The 15,248-nt window shown below is 42.6% G+C and overlaps 1 protein-coding gene across 1 annotated transcript; it reads left to right on the top strand.

Moving 5' to 3' along the window:
* The first annotated feature begins 179 nt into the window (after positions 1–179).
* On the top strand, positions 180–13,274 carry mapkapk5 (MAPK activated protein kinase 5). Its single transcript, XM_048236321.1, has 14 exons — positions 180–1,046; positions 2,528–2,601; positions 4,944–5,019; positions 5,376–5,473; positions 5,876–5,984; positions 6,187–6,276; positions 6,452–6,547; positions 7,126–7,206; positions 7,573–7,760; positions 8,084–8,204; positions 8,569–8,699; positions 10,767–10,882; positions 11,332–11,436; positions 12,833–13,274. Exons 1-14 carry the CDS (start codon positions 1,011–1,013, stop codon positions 12,925–12,927), a joined length of 1,416 nt encoding a protein of 471 aa, XP_048092278.1. The 5' UTR covers positions 180–1,010; the 3' UTR covers positions 12,928–13,274.
* The last annotated feature ends 1,974 nt before the right edge of the window (positions 13,275–15,248 follow it).

The raw sequence follows: 15,248 nt of genomic DNA, 5'->3' as shown, positions 1-15,248 counted from the left end.
AACTTGAAAACATTGTCTTGGTCACGTATACGAATGATTATGTATTCTGCTAACGTTATTTAATAAATATGGTTGATTCTTTCAAAGAAATAGAACCGAAATATTTATTTACAACAAAATAATTACGTAATTTATGTCAGGCATTTACTATGATTGCGTATGCTACACCAGAGAACTCGTCAGTGTTTTCTTGGTGTACAAGCGGCTAGCCAACAAGCTAGCTCTGTAACGGAGTAGTTGTCGAGTCCATAGTATGGTCAATATAAGTATTTCTTCCATTGGAGTGCTGCTGTAGTCTTTGTGTTTACTGGTCGCTGTTGTGAGTGTCGTGTAAAGTAAGGGTAATTAATACATATCCCATAGGTTATTATGGCGCAAGCCATCTCGACGATTTATGTTGGCTAATCTGCCGGGGCTTTTCCGCTGCCCGTTTGCTCCTCCTTTAGTGTTTTTTTTTTCCCTCAGCAGTTTGGAAGACATTGAATGATCGGCACTGCAGCAAGTTTACAAACCAGCTCAAATGCACCATTGAGAGGACCGACACTGGTGTTAATTTGTGACATCCCGTAGGAAACCCTCTGCTTGCTACGAACTCACTAGCTAGCTATTTATACATCTCTTTGTTTCCACCATCAAAAGTGGTGATCTCATCAAGCCAACGTTAGACTGTCCATGCGAATGTGTGACATCTACTCAAGTGTCCCGTTGTCTTTCATGTTTGTGTTAGTTCAGTCCAGAAGACTGGAAGTTGACGGAGTCCCAGCAGGTCGTGAAATCGAAAAGTCGGAGCGAACTCTGTCCGACGAGGACAAATGCAAGACGACGTGTACCGAAGCGGCCATTTGACCCAAAATAAGTTGTCAGTCATGTCATCTGCATATTACATGCAGTAGCCGGTGGTCTTGTCAAAAGTTACTACTGCAAGTAACAAAGTTGGATGGAATAGCAGGTCTAATTGCATGTCCTGAAGGTTTGCATTTATAAACGACCGGATTTGAAGTAACGGCGCTATGTCGGACGACAACAACGTTGACAAATTTATAAAGGTTAGTAAACTTGTCTTCCACAACATCTATGCACACGCTGATATTTGAAGGAGTTGTGAAGTGTACGTTCTAACTCAGCTTTTTTTTTATTTTGAGAGTGGTACAGCACGCACTTTCTGACGAAATGTATAGTTTTGGTCAAACGTTACACTAATAATATGTTACAACAGCTTTGTGAAATCAGACCTTATTTGTATGTCACTTGACCGTATGCTTCATGAGTCATAGCTGCTGAGGATTCTGACTGCCTTCTTGCATGCTCACAGCCACAGGCTGGTGAGTGAAAAGGGCCCTGTGCACTCCACTCAGTCCCCCTGAACAGCCCTCTCCCCCACCCCCGCACACACACCAACACACGCACACACCAGCGTTTCACAGAGACCAGAGCTGCCCTAAAATGTGATCTCAGAGAGTGCACTAAAGTTGGGGTGTGTGTGTGGGGGGGGCGCATGAGGAGAAGGGAGGACCATTGAAGTGGGGGGTGAGTGAGAGAGTCATTGATGACAGAGAGAGAGAGTGTTGGAGTGGAGTCAGGTGTCTGTTGAAAGTAAGGTAGAGGTTCATAGAACTGTCCATGTCAAGGATCATAACCAATTTCCTAAAGTGTATTGAACTAGGCCATTTTAAGAAACCAATTGAGCTGGTGCTTGGTTTTCTCTCATGCGTTGGTAACCACTATTACCAAGCAGCCGAGCCTATCTAGTTCTGGTTCATTGAACAAGATGCTGGCTTTATCTCCCATAAACTTGCAATATCTTGGACTTGACCCATTGGCCCACAGAATGCATGGCAGTGGGTTTTGTTCAGGAGACATCATAGCACTAGTAAGTTTAGCTAAGAGTTTGCAGAATAGGGTTGATTGATTAGAATCTTAGATCAAGTTTTTAGATTAAGTTTTTTTCTTAAAATGCACAGTTCCTAGCCCTTATCAACAGTGGGAGAAGGAATCAGGTCAGGGCAGCCTTGAAATGGCCCAGTACTTTGTGTTGAATTTCACAAATTAGAAGAACATTACATTGTTGTTTATGTTGCTCCAGGAATAACATATGTGGTAAGGCTATGATGCAACAACAGTAAAATGTCATGATCAAAGGATATTGTCGTTGTGATCTTATTAGCCTGCAGGTGGTTGATGTGTGATCTGCACACCTGCCAGGTTTTATTATGCTACCTTAGATTAGCAATAAAAATTGTATAATGTTGCCAATAGATTAGCCTATTCATAATCATCTCATTGATTGTGGCCATGTTAAGCTACAGTTAAAATGTCTGTGTTGTATGCTTTGACTAAAGTGAGACTGTGCTTTCTTCTCCTCTGTTAGCCAGTATCAGTGAGCTGCACATTAACCACTCTGCTGGGTGCTTGTGCTCAACCTGTAAAACAGTTGGCATCTCTTTCAAGCCCTCTTTAGTTAATCACTACTTTTTTTTCTGAGTGTAATGCTAAATCTCTAAAAGTGGCATGGGCGCTTTGTCCTCAGGAAACCTCCATCTTGGAGGAGTACAACATCAACTGGACACAGAAGCTCGGAGCCGGCATCAGCGGACCCGTGAGGTGAGTGATGACACACACTGATGTCCTCCTGGTGCCGCAGGACCAACAGAGGAGAACGCAGGACCAAAACACGGCTCAGTCATGGAAGACGTCCTCTGTCCCTCAGATGGTCACTAGACTGTCTCTGAGTCACCCTCGTTGTTGCTCGACCAGTGCAAAACGTGCTTGCCAAATTTATCTGTGACCTAAGTCCAAGACTGAGTTGTGACTCTGGTGTGACTGGGCACCCAGACAAGACAAAGTCTACTTGACAGATTGATCCATTTTACTATTGACTATTTAGGAGGTTATAGTCCTCATCTAGACAGTCATAGAACATACAGTGCTTCTGGCATGCCTGCTGATTCAAAGACATTTAGTACTAAGAAAGTCACACTTTTCCTAGCTGTGCTGACATTTTAGATGAACACTGCAGCATGTTTTGGTTTGTTTTTTGTTATCAAGGTTAAAGGATAACAATGAGCAAGTCATACACATATGTAGCAACTTCTCATTTCATAATGTAGTCATCTATATTCTTGATAAACAAGATTGAAGTACACTGAGCATACTATTATGAGTTATTGTTCATACAAGGACATGAGTCAAAGCATAAGGCAGTACTCTGGATTCTATGTGAGTATGGCTACATATGACTTGCATGTCATTTGAAAGAAATAAGATTATGTAAGCATGGAGAAAGTACATGATCTTTTATTCCAGTTTATAAAGCACTGGACCAAAGCTCATCATATTGCACTTATATAGTCGACAGTGTATACACCTTGATGTTGAGTCAGGTAGCCTAATATTTGTAAAAACAAATATTATAAAACAAATGATTGCTGGTAAGGAGTTTATATTCAGTTTGTCTAAGCACACACCTTTTTATGTTGGGTGCACACACAGTATTGCAGTGTATGCCAAAGTACAGATATCCATTAATTCTCCCAGCGTGCATACGTGTGGTGTGGAGTGTATTCCACCTCTGACCCATTCTAACCCGCATCTCTCCCTGGGCTATTACATAAATAAGCCACATGCGTCCAGAAAGCCTTTGAGAGGCATACCTCTGGTGGGATAGCCAGTGCAAGCAAGAGATTAAGTCGAGGACTGTTTAGTGTGTACACATATTGCGGTACAAGGTGGTTCTCTGATTAGGGCCTATCTACGATGGGGTGCATGTAGTGAAAGCATGGGGGCGGCTTCACTATGCACTTTGTCTGTCTGTTGATTTTTCTCTCTTTCTCTCTCACTTTTTTTTCTCCACTCCCTAAACTTTGTTCACTTCCCTCCCCCTTTCTTCAGATTCGGTCTTGAACTTTGCTTGAAGCTAGTCATTCTCTTTGGTGAGCCTTTATTGCGTAACCACAAAAGGTTTTGGTTTTGGGTAATGGTTACTTTTGGGAAATTGCATGACGCTGCTAATGGCAGAGGAGGAGAGAAAGTAATTCCTCCCCTGAATTCCCAATTTACAAATGTGAGTGAAATTATCTTTAGCCACTTAGACCCATACATGTCTACTTTTAGAGGTGCTGGATATGCCACCCACCTACCCGTTGAGTTTATTTTATGAAAAATGGTGGGACTTTGTGAGCCCTTCACTCAAGTAGCGGATATGTTACTGTAATGGACATGGCCTATATTTAACTAAATGTGCTGGATTCAGAGACGCATTTATCAGTGCTGTTTTATTCCATCTCACCAAAGCAGGGAGTAGGTGGAGTCGCTGAAAAAATAGCCTAACACTGCTCCTGTGTGACTCATTTGGATGGTTGAGAGTAAAAATGAGTAGCAGCTTGTTGCTGTTTCGGTACATCACGATAGAGCTCCTTTGCATTCGCTGTGAGAGTCTATTCAGTGTCATGTCAGGTGAGAGGAAATATTTCCCATCATGTCGTGTCCCATTTAAATGGATTGAATAGGCTGGCTTTGTGTGAAGCTCAGGTTTATTGCATGGTGTCCTGAAAAGCTTAATTAAACCCCCAAAGACTCTCCTATTTCTCCACATCCTCATCTGCCTCCACCAAGGCCTTGTTGTGTACAGTTGATGTTAATATGCAGTCACCTTGATCTGATAAGGATCCCTGGATCACCATCTAATCAGAGAGCAGAGTATTTACTCCACACGTCCAGACACCGGTCAGAAACGCTTTATAAAATATCCCAGTCAACCATTCCTTTTTACTATTTTAGGAGCAACCCTAAATGAAATCATCTAAAAATCTTGAGAACCTGACAAGTTTACTTTGTTGCAATCTATTTCCCCTGGGTCCTTTCAGTATTCTCATTTGTGAAATTACCATTATGATGTCTTTAATGTGTAAGTAAGTGTCAAACTTGAGTTTGCTTTCTCAATCCAGGGTGTGTGTGAAGAAGTCAACACAAGAAAGATTCGCCCTCAAAATCCTGATTGACCGGCCCAAAGCTCGCAATGAGGTACACCTGAATGTTCTCACATAACTCTGTTTGCTTTTTGGCCCCTAGCTGTGTGTCTCTTTTTGTCAACGTTTATTTTCCATGTCTGTTTCTGGACGGCGCTCTGTCTGTGTTTTCAGTTAGTCTGCCTCTGTGTTTTGGTTCTGTGTGCTTCTTTGACCTTTAGAAGCACCGTGAGTTGGAGTAACACTTTAGCTGCGTGTTTAGTCACTTATTGTCATTCAGAGAACACTAGTGTCAGCAGCAGGGAGACCTCACCCCCTCACGTCTTTTAGTAATTCGGTATTTCTCTCTGTTATGAATGCTTTGTTAAATGGCTGTGTTGTGGCAGTTGACTTCTTCAATTTCTCATGCAGGTGAGGCTTCATATGATGTGTGCAGCACACCACAACATTGTCCAGATAATGGAGGTGTATGCCAACAGTGTGCAGTTTCCACATGAGTCCAGTCCAAGGTAACAACACACACACACACACACACTTAGACATACACACAGAATTGAAGGAAGAGTTTGCATTTGTAATCTAATACACTTTTTTTCATAGTCCTCTAACTGTCCTTCTTCATACACGCTTTATATGAAAAACTATGGACTTCTGGGAAACAAACAGTGGCTCTGACACTATTCCAGCAGATCACCATGTTGCTTGTTGGAAGGGAGAGGTGTAATTTGATTGGCCACTGAGCTCAGATAACAACTTTTGCCAGAATCGCAGGGTACACCTTTAAATATTTAAAACCGTGATCGCATTTTCACCTGGCACCTTTACCCCACGCACCACCCCCAACAACTCTACTGTAATAACATTATAATTATAATCTTTAATATCTATGTGTTTGTTTCCTCTCTTGTCAGAGCAAGGCTGTTGATCGTCATGGAGATGATGGAAGGAGGTGAGCTGTTCCACAGAATAAGTCAACACAGACACTTTACTGAGAAGATGGCTAGCCAGGTCACAAAACAGGTAATGCCACTCTGATGAAGCAAATTTTAGTACATCCGTTGTTAAACATGTGTATCATCCTGCCATTTCATCTCCATAGGAACAGTATACATTGCCACTGTAGTTTGGATTCAGGTCTTCAAGTGTGTGACTTTTGGATATGGCTTTAGGACTTAGGAGTATTTGAGAAATTTTAATTTCATTGTTTTTTCCCCCGTTTTAGATAGCACAAGCGTTGGAACACTGTCACTCGCTCAACATTGCTCATCGAGACCTGAAGCCGGAAAACTTGCTCTTCAAGGACAATTCACTGGTATGTGGCAGATTCTGTGTAGTTTGGCTTTGTCTGCAGCGTTTGCTATCAGTACCATGTGTCAGTCACCACACCACTACACCCTAAAGGAATAAGAGATTGAAATTTCATTTTTGGTGAATTGTGGCACTTGAGACTGCTTGTTTATAATCAATTAGGTCTCTGACTCTTTCAGGATGCTCCTGTGAAATTGTGTGATTTTGGCTTTGCCAAAATAGACCAAGGCGACTTGATGACTCCACAGTTCACTCCTTACTATGTAGCACCTCAGGTGAGGCACCAGATCACCAAACTATTTCAACTGTAGAACATTTGTACCTCCTCCAAAATTCATAGATGTGTGCTTGAGGGTGATCAAGCATAAGACGCTTGCAATGACGGGGCCGGGACTGGCCTGTAGTTCTGTGTGCATGGTGAGGTGCTCAAGAGAGTGAGTGTCATGGTGAAGGTGCAAAAAGTAGTCCAACAGTAGTCCTGTAGTTCTGTGTGCATGGTAAGGTGCTCAAGAGAGTGAGTGTCATGGTGAAGGTGCAAAAAGTAGTCCAACAGTAGTCCAACAGTGCAAGAATAAGGTCTAGAGACCAGCATAAATAATATGGACAAATAAGAGAGTAAAGTATAATGTAGACAAGGTAATATAAAAAACTATGTCAGTGCAAGAATAGGTTGAAGTAATAGGGTTACAGCCATTCAGTATTGTAGCAAAAGCCATTGGTCATGTGTGCTAATAATTTGTTTTGTAGTATTCAGTATACTATACTCTATACAATAGAGTTTGTTTTGTAGTATTCAGTATACTATACTCTAGACTATATAGTAATTATTATTTATTGTAATTTACTTTTTTAGGTTCTGGAGGCACAGAGGCGACACCAGAAAGAAAAGTCTGGAATAATACCTACCTCACCCACCCCCTACACTTATAACAAGGTGAGCAAGACTACCTAACCCACCCCCTACACCTGTAACAAGGTTGAGCAAGACTACCTTACCCACTTACCTTACACCTATATCAAGGAGAGGAAGAGGACCTCACATCTCAGTTCCAAAACTGAAGCTTAGTTTTGCGATTTCAAAGACAGTTTATAATTAAAATAATTAAATAAATTCTACTGGAAAACACAATGCATGAAAGTCTGTTCAGTATAGCACTGAGGTTGCAAATAGGGGTACTTGTACTCAGTGTAAAAGAGCTTAGTTGGCTGAGGTATGTGTGCTAATGGTCATTTCCAAGAGTGACATTCCCTTACTTACCCCTCCTCTCGGTATCTGTCCCTCTCTGCCTCCCCTTGTCAGAGCTGTGACCTTTGGTCTTTGGGGGTCATCATCTACGTGATGCTGTGCGGCTACCCGCCATTCTATTCGAAGCACCACAGCCGCACCATCCCCAAGGACATGCGCAAGAAGATCATGACCGGCAGCTTCGACTTCCCTGAGGATGAGTGGAGCCAGATCTCCGAGATGGCCAAGGACATAGTGCGCAAGTAGGTCTCATTTTATAATAAGATGGCATTCTGGGTTTTTATGTTGCCACTTGGTAAAGTTTATTACAAGTGTTTCTCACTACTGAATGCTCTTATGAATGTCCTCATCATCCCTAGTTAAGCATTTATAAATGTTATTATTACATCATCAGTAGATCTGTTTACAATCAGCACCACATTGCAATGCCAGTCCTGTGTATTGCTTCATGCGGTGTGTGTGTAGCTCTGTAGCATTAACCACAGTGCAGATGCTATTTGTGGCCCTGTTTGAATCATGTGGAGTTGAACTAGGGAACTGTTGACACTGGTCCCTCTTGTGGCAGGCTACTGAAGGTGAAGCCGGAGGAGAGGCTGACCATCGAGGGGGTGTTGGCCCACCCATGGCTCAACTGCACAGAAGCGCTGGATAATGTGCTGCCCTCGGCCCAGATGATGATGGATAAGGTGAGCAGTGCAGAGCGCTCCCACAGGCTCAGGGGCCTGGCTCTGTTGTCTTTATGGAACAGCAGGAGCTCGTTAACTGGCCCTCAGCATTTTAGAGGGAAGGGTGTGTGTGTGTGTGTGTGTGTGTGTGTTCGTTCCCAGAGTATTTGGATCTTATTTTACTTGCTTGCCTTTCAGATCAAAATAAAAGCATTCAAATGTGTGTCTGTGTGCATGTGTGTGTGTTGTGGTGAGAGCATGCCACTTGCCACAAAATTGTGAAGTTTGCGAGTGTGCTTTCTCTGCATGTTATTATAGTCAGGATAGTAAGAAATCATTTGTATGACTCATAGTATCTGTTTGTGTGTGTGTGTGTGTGTGTAGGGCAGTGGTAGCTGGGATTCAGCAGGCGCATGCTGAGCAACTCGCCAACATGAGGATCCAGGACCTCAACGTCAGCCTTAAACCTCTCAACTCTGTCAACAACCCTATCCTGAGGAAAAGGAAACTGCTTGGGTTAGTCCCTAGTCTTTACTTTAGTCTAGACCTCCACCTGCTGTGACATTCTGTTTTCCTGTTGTCTATCCATGAGTGCATGCATGGTTCTGTCCATTAGGGCACATAGCCGGGCACATAGCCGATATCTCACACAAGCAGGTTGAAGGATCTTAATCAAGCCCTGCATTCTTATTCACTGTGAGGGCTTGATGAACTGATTAAGCACTCAAGGTCACATGGTCAAAGGTCACACATGGGGTAATGCAAAATATATTGCTGACACGCACTGTGTGATTTCTCCAACATTTACATATTTACTCATACATGACGTGATTAGGTGGTCAAGGTCATAGGGTCAAAGGTCTAGGTCACATTCAACATACAAGGATACAGCAGACGGGGGCATACTAAAGGCTTCAATCAACATACTCGCCACTCCCGACCGGTAGCGCGACAATGTGACGTCACAGGGTTAACCTCTGTAATGATACTTCAGACTTCGGTTGCTGCTATTCACAACTACCATCTAGTTTCCAAGGTGTGTGCAGCTAGATAGATAGATAGATAGATGGATAGATAGATAGATAGATAGATAGATAGATAGATAGATAGATAGATACTTTATTCATCCCGAGGGAAATTTTAGCAAGTAAGCTAGCTGGCTGGTGCTGAGAAATGAGTTTGTGTAATTTCCTTTGGTGGAATGAGATTTTTTTCAGGTCTTAGATATCCTTTGGTTGAAAATAAATATCTTTGTTACCTTTTGCTGGATTATTGGCATGTCCCTGGGTCCTAGGTCTTTCATCTTAATTCCCTCTCTCTGGTAGCTTCATTAACTTATCCAGCAGACTATTTAAAAATCACGAACTCTCGCTGGTAACCTAGCCAGGTTAATTTCCCTCTCTTCTCAAACTGACTATTCAAACATGTTTATTTAAGATGTGGGCTAGGCTATATGAAATGCCTGAATGTGGTTGATGTCTGTATAGAGGCACGATGCTCCCCTGATCTTGGCTTCAAGCTCATCCTGCTTGTCGCTATCTGAAAAAAAAAAAAATCTGGTGCATGACCTGCCTGCGGAGGCTGAAATTTCTCATGCGACAGAGGAAATTACGCAATTTTGACGTCACATTGTCGCGCTACCGGTTCGGGTGCGGCGAGCTGGACGTTTAATCAACGTTTCGTGTCAAGTTCATTTCCCTACTTTCTGTATATGCTTGTTGTCATGTGTACTCTTCCCTACGTTCCCCTATCTCTTCCCCATGCCCATGTTCCTTAAACAATCCCTGTTCTCTCTGGCCCTGCACCCCTCCTGTTGTCCGTCCCCCCCCTGTATTCCTCTCACTGGGCTTTATCTCTCTGCGTGTGGAAAAGCTTTTGTGTGTAAGTACAATTATTTTGCTGCTGTACTGCAGTGCAGGAGTGCTGCAGTGTCTGACAATGGATTGAGCCTGCACGGCCTGTCTTTATGGTACACAGCAGGGCTTTAAGCACTCGAACATGGCAAAATGAGTAGCATATTAGTACTTTGATTTTGGTATGTTTCCATCCAGGAACTCTTATTCAGTCAAGTTGACATCTTAGACTAATACCACATCACAATTGTGCAGTTGCCATGTGTTAAGTTGAAAGAGCAGTACCATAGTATAAGTAAGTATACTCTTTTGATCCCGTGAGGGAAATTTGGTCTCTGCATTTATCCCAATCTGTGAATTAGTGAAACACACTCAGCACACAGTGAACACACAGTGAGGTGAAGCACACACTAATCCCGACACAGTGAGCTGCCTGCTACAGCGGCGCTCGGGGAGCAGTGAGGGGTTAGGTACCTTGATCAAGGGCACTTCAGCCATTCCTACTGGTTGGGGTTCGGACCGGCAACCCTCCAGTTACAAGTCCGAAGTGCTAACCAGTGGGCCACGGGGGCGGCCCATAGGTTCAATAACATAGGTCCATTCAAAGGCAGCTTTTGGTTATGATCAATAACATGCTTATCAAGTTTTACCCTTTCATGTAGTCCTAATGCTGTTGATGGAGTTGACCAGTCTTAAGGGCTAATGGGTTATTGCGCTGTTCCCCATATAGCACCAAGCCCAGTGATGGGTTCTTCATCCACGACCCAGAGAATGGTGGAGACGACTCCAATGTTGCTCTGGAGAAGCTCCGAGACGTCATCGCCCAGTGTATCCTGCCACAGGCTGGTGAGACCCCCACACACACACACACACACACACACACTGTATACCAATGAGCCAGCCATATATTATAACCACTCACAGGGGAGGTGAATATTTTATTGATCAGCTTATAACAACAATACTAAGTCAATATGTGGAGCAGCAACAGTCTGTGCTTCCATGTGACATGCCAAATGAGGGAGAATTGGACAAGTTCCACCAGATTAGGCGGTTACTCAGTATTTTGGCTCATCCGTTTTTGATATGTAAATCGTGTGGATTCTCCTGCAATTTGCCAGTTGAAAGATTTCCTGTCAGAGGTCCCTCATAAAATGGGTGTCTCTGTGCCGTGCTCTCTTACACAGACACAAATGTACAGAGCCCTTTTTGAGCTTAATGAAAGCAAAAAGAACATATCCACACACACACAGCTATGCAGAACGGCCATGGAAATGCTGCTGTGTTGTTGACAGGAGAGAATGAGGATGAGAAGCTGAACGAGGTGATGCACGATGCCTGGCGCTTCAACCGTGACTGCAAGCACCTCCGAGACGGACTCCAGGGCCTCAGCTGGGATGGTGAGGGGGTGTGGATGTGGATGAAAGTGGATGTTAGTGAGTGTGGATGTTAGTGAGTGTGGATGTTAGTGGGTGTGGATGAGAGTGGGTGTGGATGAAGGTGGGTGTGAATGTTAGTGGGTGTGGACGAGAATGTGTGTGGATGTTAGTGGGTGTGGATGTTAGTGGGTGTGGGTGTGGATGTTAGTGAGTGTGGATGAGAGTGGGTGTGGATGTTAGTGGGTGTGGATGTGAGTGGGTGTGGATGAGAGTGGGTGTGGATGAGAGTGGGTGTGGATGTTAGTGGGTGTGGATGTTAGTGGGTGTGGATGAGAGTGGGTGTGGATGTTAGTGGGTGTGGATGTGAGTGGGTGTGGATGTGGTGTGGATGAGTGGGTGTGGATGTTAGGGAGTGTGGATGAGAGTGGGTGTGGATGTTAGTGGGTGTGGATGAGAGTGGGTGTGGATGAGAGTAGGTGTGGATGGAAATGTGTGTGGGTGTTAGTGAGTGTGGATGTTAGTGGGTGTGGACGAGAATGTGTGTGGATGCTAGGGGTGGGTATATCATGTGTATCAAGCAGAGTGGGATATAAAGTTTTAAAAGAAGGGGTGCACATACATAGGATAGGTTACATATCCAAAACGCTTGGTCAGAAACCATTGTGTGTGCTTGCTTGAGCTGTAAGGACAGCCACTCAATGTGCTTCTTAGTCACACTGAACTGCCCTATGGAGCACAACGCTGTTGTATTGTCAGTCAACTAAAGTTTAAACTCGCTATTGTAAATTAGGCTGTTTTTTGGACCAGGGCATTATTCTCTATGTGACTCCTCACTGCTCTTGTAGAATTAGCTTGCTGTCCTTTCTTCAAATTCTTAATGAACAGTTTAAGGGTGACCATATAAGACCAATTGAATATAGATATCAAGGAGTATGTTGGAATTTTGGACAAATAACATCAGTCATTAATCTTCCACATCATGGTGTGTTATTAATAAAAATTGCCTGTTGGGTAAGTGTTATATGTAAGTGTTAATGATGTATTGGCAAACACTGCTTTATGAGTGCAAATATGCACAGATCATAATATTAAGACCAACCTATTTCGAGAGATGATGAGGAAAGCACTGAAAACTGACATATGTGCATGTAAAGGTGTCCTGCTAACAAAAAATAAGATTGTCCCCTCGTTACTGAGTAAAGTTGGTTAGTGCCACCCAAGTCAGTGTTTATTCCTGATGCCTCAAGGACAGGTGGGAGGAGCTACGGGCAGACTTGGCTCAGGAACAGTTCTTGCTAGTAGACCATGCTCTCCCATTTACTGTATGTATCATGTTGTTTGTAACTAGTTTTTTCTTCTTCTTTAGTTTGTACAATTATATCTGACCTAGTGTCCACATGCCAAATCTCTTTTGCAGGGAGGGCATTTTGCGACAAGGTGGACCGCTTGAAGCTGGCTGAGATCGTCAAACAAGCCATTGAGGAAAAAACAAACTTACAGGAGTCTCAATAGCAAGTGCTGAATTTCTATTTCCTTTTGTACTGTTTTATTATATTTGTTCTTAAGCAAATAACTGTAAAGATACCTTTTTTCATGTAAATTTAAGTGCTGAAACATTTTTTTTTTTTAAATGGACATGCTCAAAAAAAAAAAAAATACTGTAAAACTGTAGATATATTCAAGGAATTGTTGGTACGAAAAGCTTTTTTTAACAAATGACGGTGAAGAAAAGAACAGAGAAGTGTCTATTTTTTCTTTTTTTTTAAAGGAAGGAGAGAAGGAAAAAGACAGCAAAATTTAATTACAGCCTGCACTGGAAAAGCAAGGGAGATTTTTTTTTTTACAACCTGCTTGTCCAAGATACCACATATTTTATTTTAGCTTTACTCAGTCTCCTTCTCTTTTTAACAATTCTCATAAATCTATTTATTTAAGATAAATAATTATAAATGAACAAAGAAAAAAATGCTGTTATTTTGTACCATAACGCCTGACGTTCAGATGCACGAATCAGCATGTCGCTGATTATGAACAAATCAGAGCCAGAGAAAAGATGGAAGGATCCATTTCATTTAAAAAGTTTATTCTCCACTCTTATCTATCCAGAAAAAAAATGTGAAATGTGAAGGACAGAAAGGAATAATTTCATGCCTTTAAAAAACTTTTCAGTATGAGCTGCATTATGTCCAATGTTCTGTCTTGTCTGTCGTACTAGACAAGTACTCAAATTGATATCAGCCAGAGGTGAGCGTTGCTTGTCTTCCTGGTCGAGGATTCAAACAGAGGTGTAGTAGTTCTGAATGCTGTATATTTCTGATCAGAAATCCTATTGAGTGCAATGCAGATGCATTACCGACCTCCTGCCTCCTACCTCTCTGTTGCTCCCCTGGTGATAGTGGTGATGGAGTGGGCTGAGAGAGAGAGAGAGAAAAACACTAGAAACTGTCACTTGGACATGGACACTCCAGTCTTTGTATGTTACCCGGTTGTATTGAGCCTCATTTCTGATAGGTGTGTGTGTGTGTGTGTGTGTGTGTGTGTGTGATAGAGGGAGAGAGAGGAAGAGGGAGAGAGGAGAAGAGTTCAAGAGGTTCATGCCAATTTTAGGATGTGTTCTTTCAAGCAAACTGAATCCTGTTTTTCCTTCTTTAATTTCCAAAATAATGACTTCAGGAAGAACCCTCGAGCCTTCCTTTTTGTGTGTTTGCGTATGGTTTATGTATTGAATGTGTGTTTGAGTGCAACTTCTTGGGTGTTGGACATGTGTTGTGAGTACACATGTGAGTGATCGCTCTTACCAAGTCTACGCTGCTTCCCCAATAAAGCCTGCACCAGAGGAAGCTGTTGTCAGTGGCTGTTTCAATGTAGCACCTTAGTCTCTGACAACAGCTTCCTCCCTGTGGCACTCCACATTCTCCAATCACATTAGACCTCTTAGCTCAGGACTCGTCATGGCAACATGACACTTGTAAGGAAAGGAAGAAAGTGTGGATAGCCTCCCTTTTTAAAAAAAAAAGAAAATCCTCTGAAGCTGTGTCTGGCTTCTGCTAAAAGTAGGCATCTCATGAATTCAGCCTTGTGTTTGGCATTGTTGTATCTACATCTCAGTAGTGGTGACTTGTTGGAGACTGAAAAAAATCATGGTGTTCAGATGTTTTCTGAATGATGACTGATTGGTAAGGGGAAGGGCTTTTGACTTAATCTCAGCCAGTCTTCTTTCAGCTGACAACATTCTTAAATATTTACATTTTTATCCAAGCTTTCTGAAACAATGTATCCATGTTGGAATCTCCCCTCACCTGACTACAGCTCTCTGACAGTTTTCACTACTGGCAGAATACACCTCAGGTCAGCTAAAAACATAATTAATGAAATGGTAACTTTTTTTTTTTGCTGTTTGAGGAGGTGGAATTTGACCGAACCGAGACTGGAAGTTACTGTAATGCTGCATATTGCACCTCATTTCCAGGGAATATGCCTGAACATAAGTTCAGTTTTTATCTCAAAGTGTTTTTTGGGTTGTCTGAATCTGGCTAGTACACAAACCAATTGGCTGGGAAAGAGCTCTCAGCAAGGTGTCATGCATATTTTCAATAGTCTTCCATGTTGCAGCATAATCACGTTTGTCCATGCATAGCCTCTTTCAGAGAACACTTCAGCGATAGTGGCCTCCGTACTATGGAATGGAATCGCCATAGTTTCTGTCAAGTACGTCCAAAAATATTTTCTGGAAATGAGGTTACTTTTGCAATCATTAATTGCTTTTAATCGAGCAGAGAAGACTTATAGTTACACTAAGACAAACTTTGCCTTGCCGTTTTTGAGAAGAATGC

Source organism: Alosa alosa, chromosome 24, assembly GCF_017589495.1.
Source record: "Alosa alosa isolate M-15738 ecotype Scorff River chromosome 24, AALO_Geno_1.1, whole genome shotgun sequence".
Lineage (NCBI taxonomy): Eukaryota > Metazoa > Chordata > Actinopteri > Clupeiformes > Clupeidae > Alosa > Alosa alosa.
This window is presented reverse-complemented; position numbering and strand designations above follow the sequence as displayed.

Coding starts and splice junctions, on each gene's coding strand:
- mapkapk5 (XM_048236321.1), top strand. CDS start 1,011: ATGTCGGACGACAACAACGTTGACAAATTTATAAAG. Junction 2,602..4,943: donor GGCATCAGCGGACCCGTGAG/GTGAGTGATGAC, acceptor TTCTCAATCCAG/GGTGTGTGTGAAGAAGTCAA. Junction 7,761..8,083: donor GCCAAGGACATAGTGCGCAA/GTAGGTCTCATT, acceptor CTCTTGTGGCAG/GCTACTGAAGGTGAAGCCGG.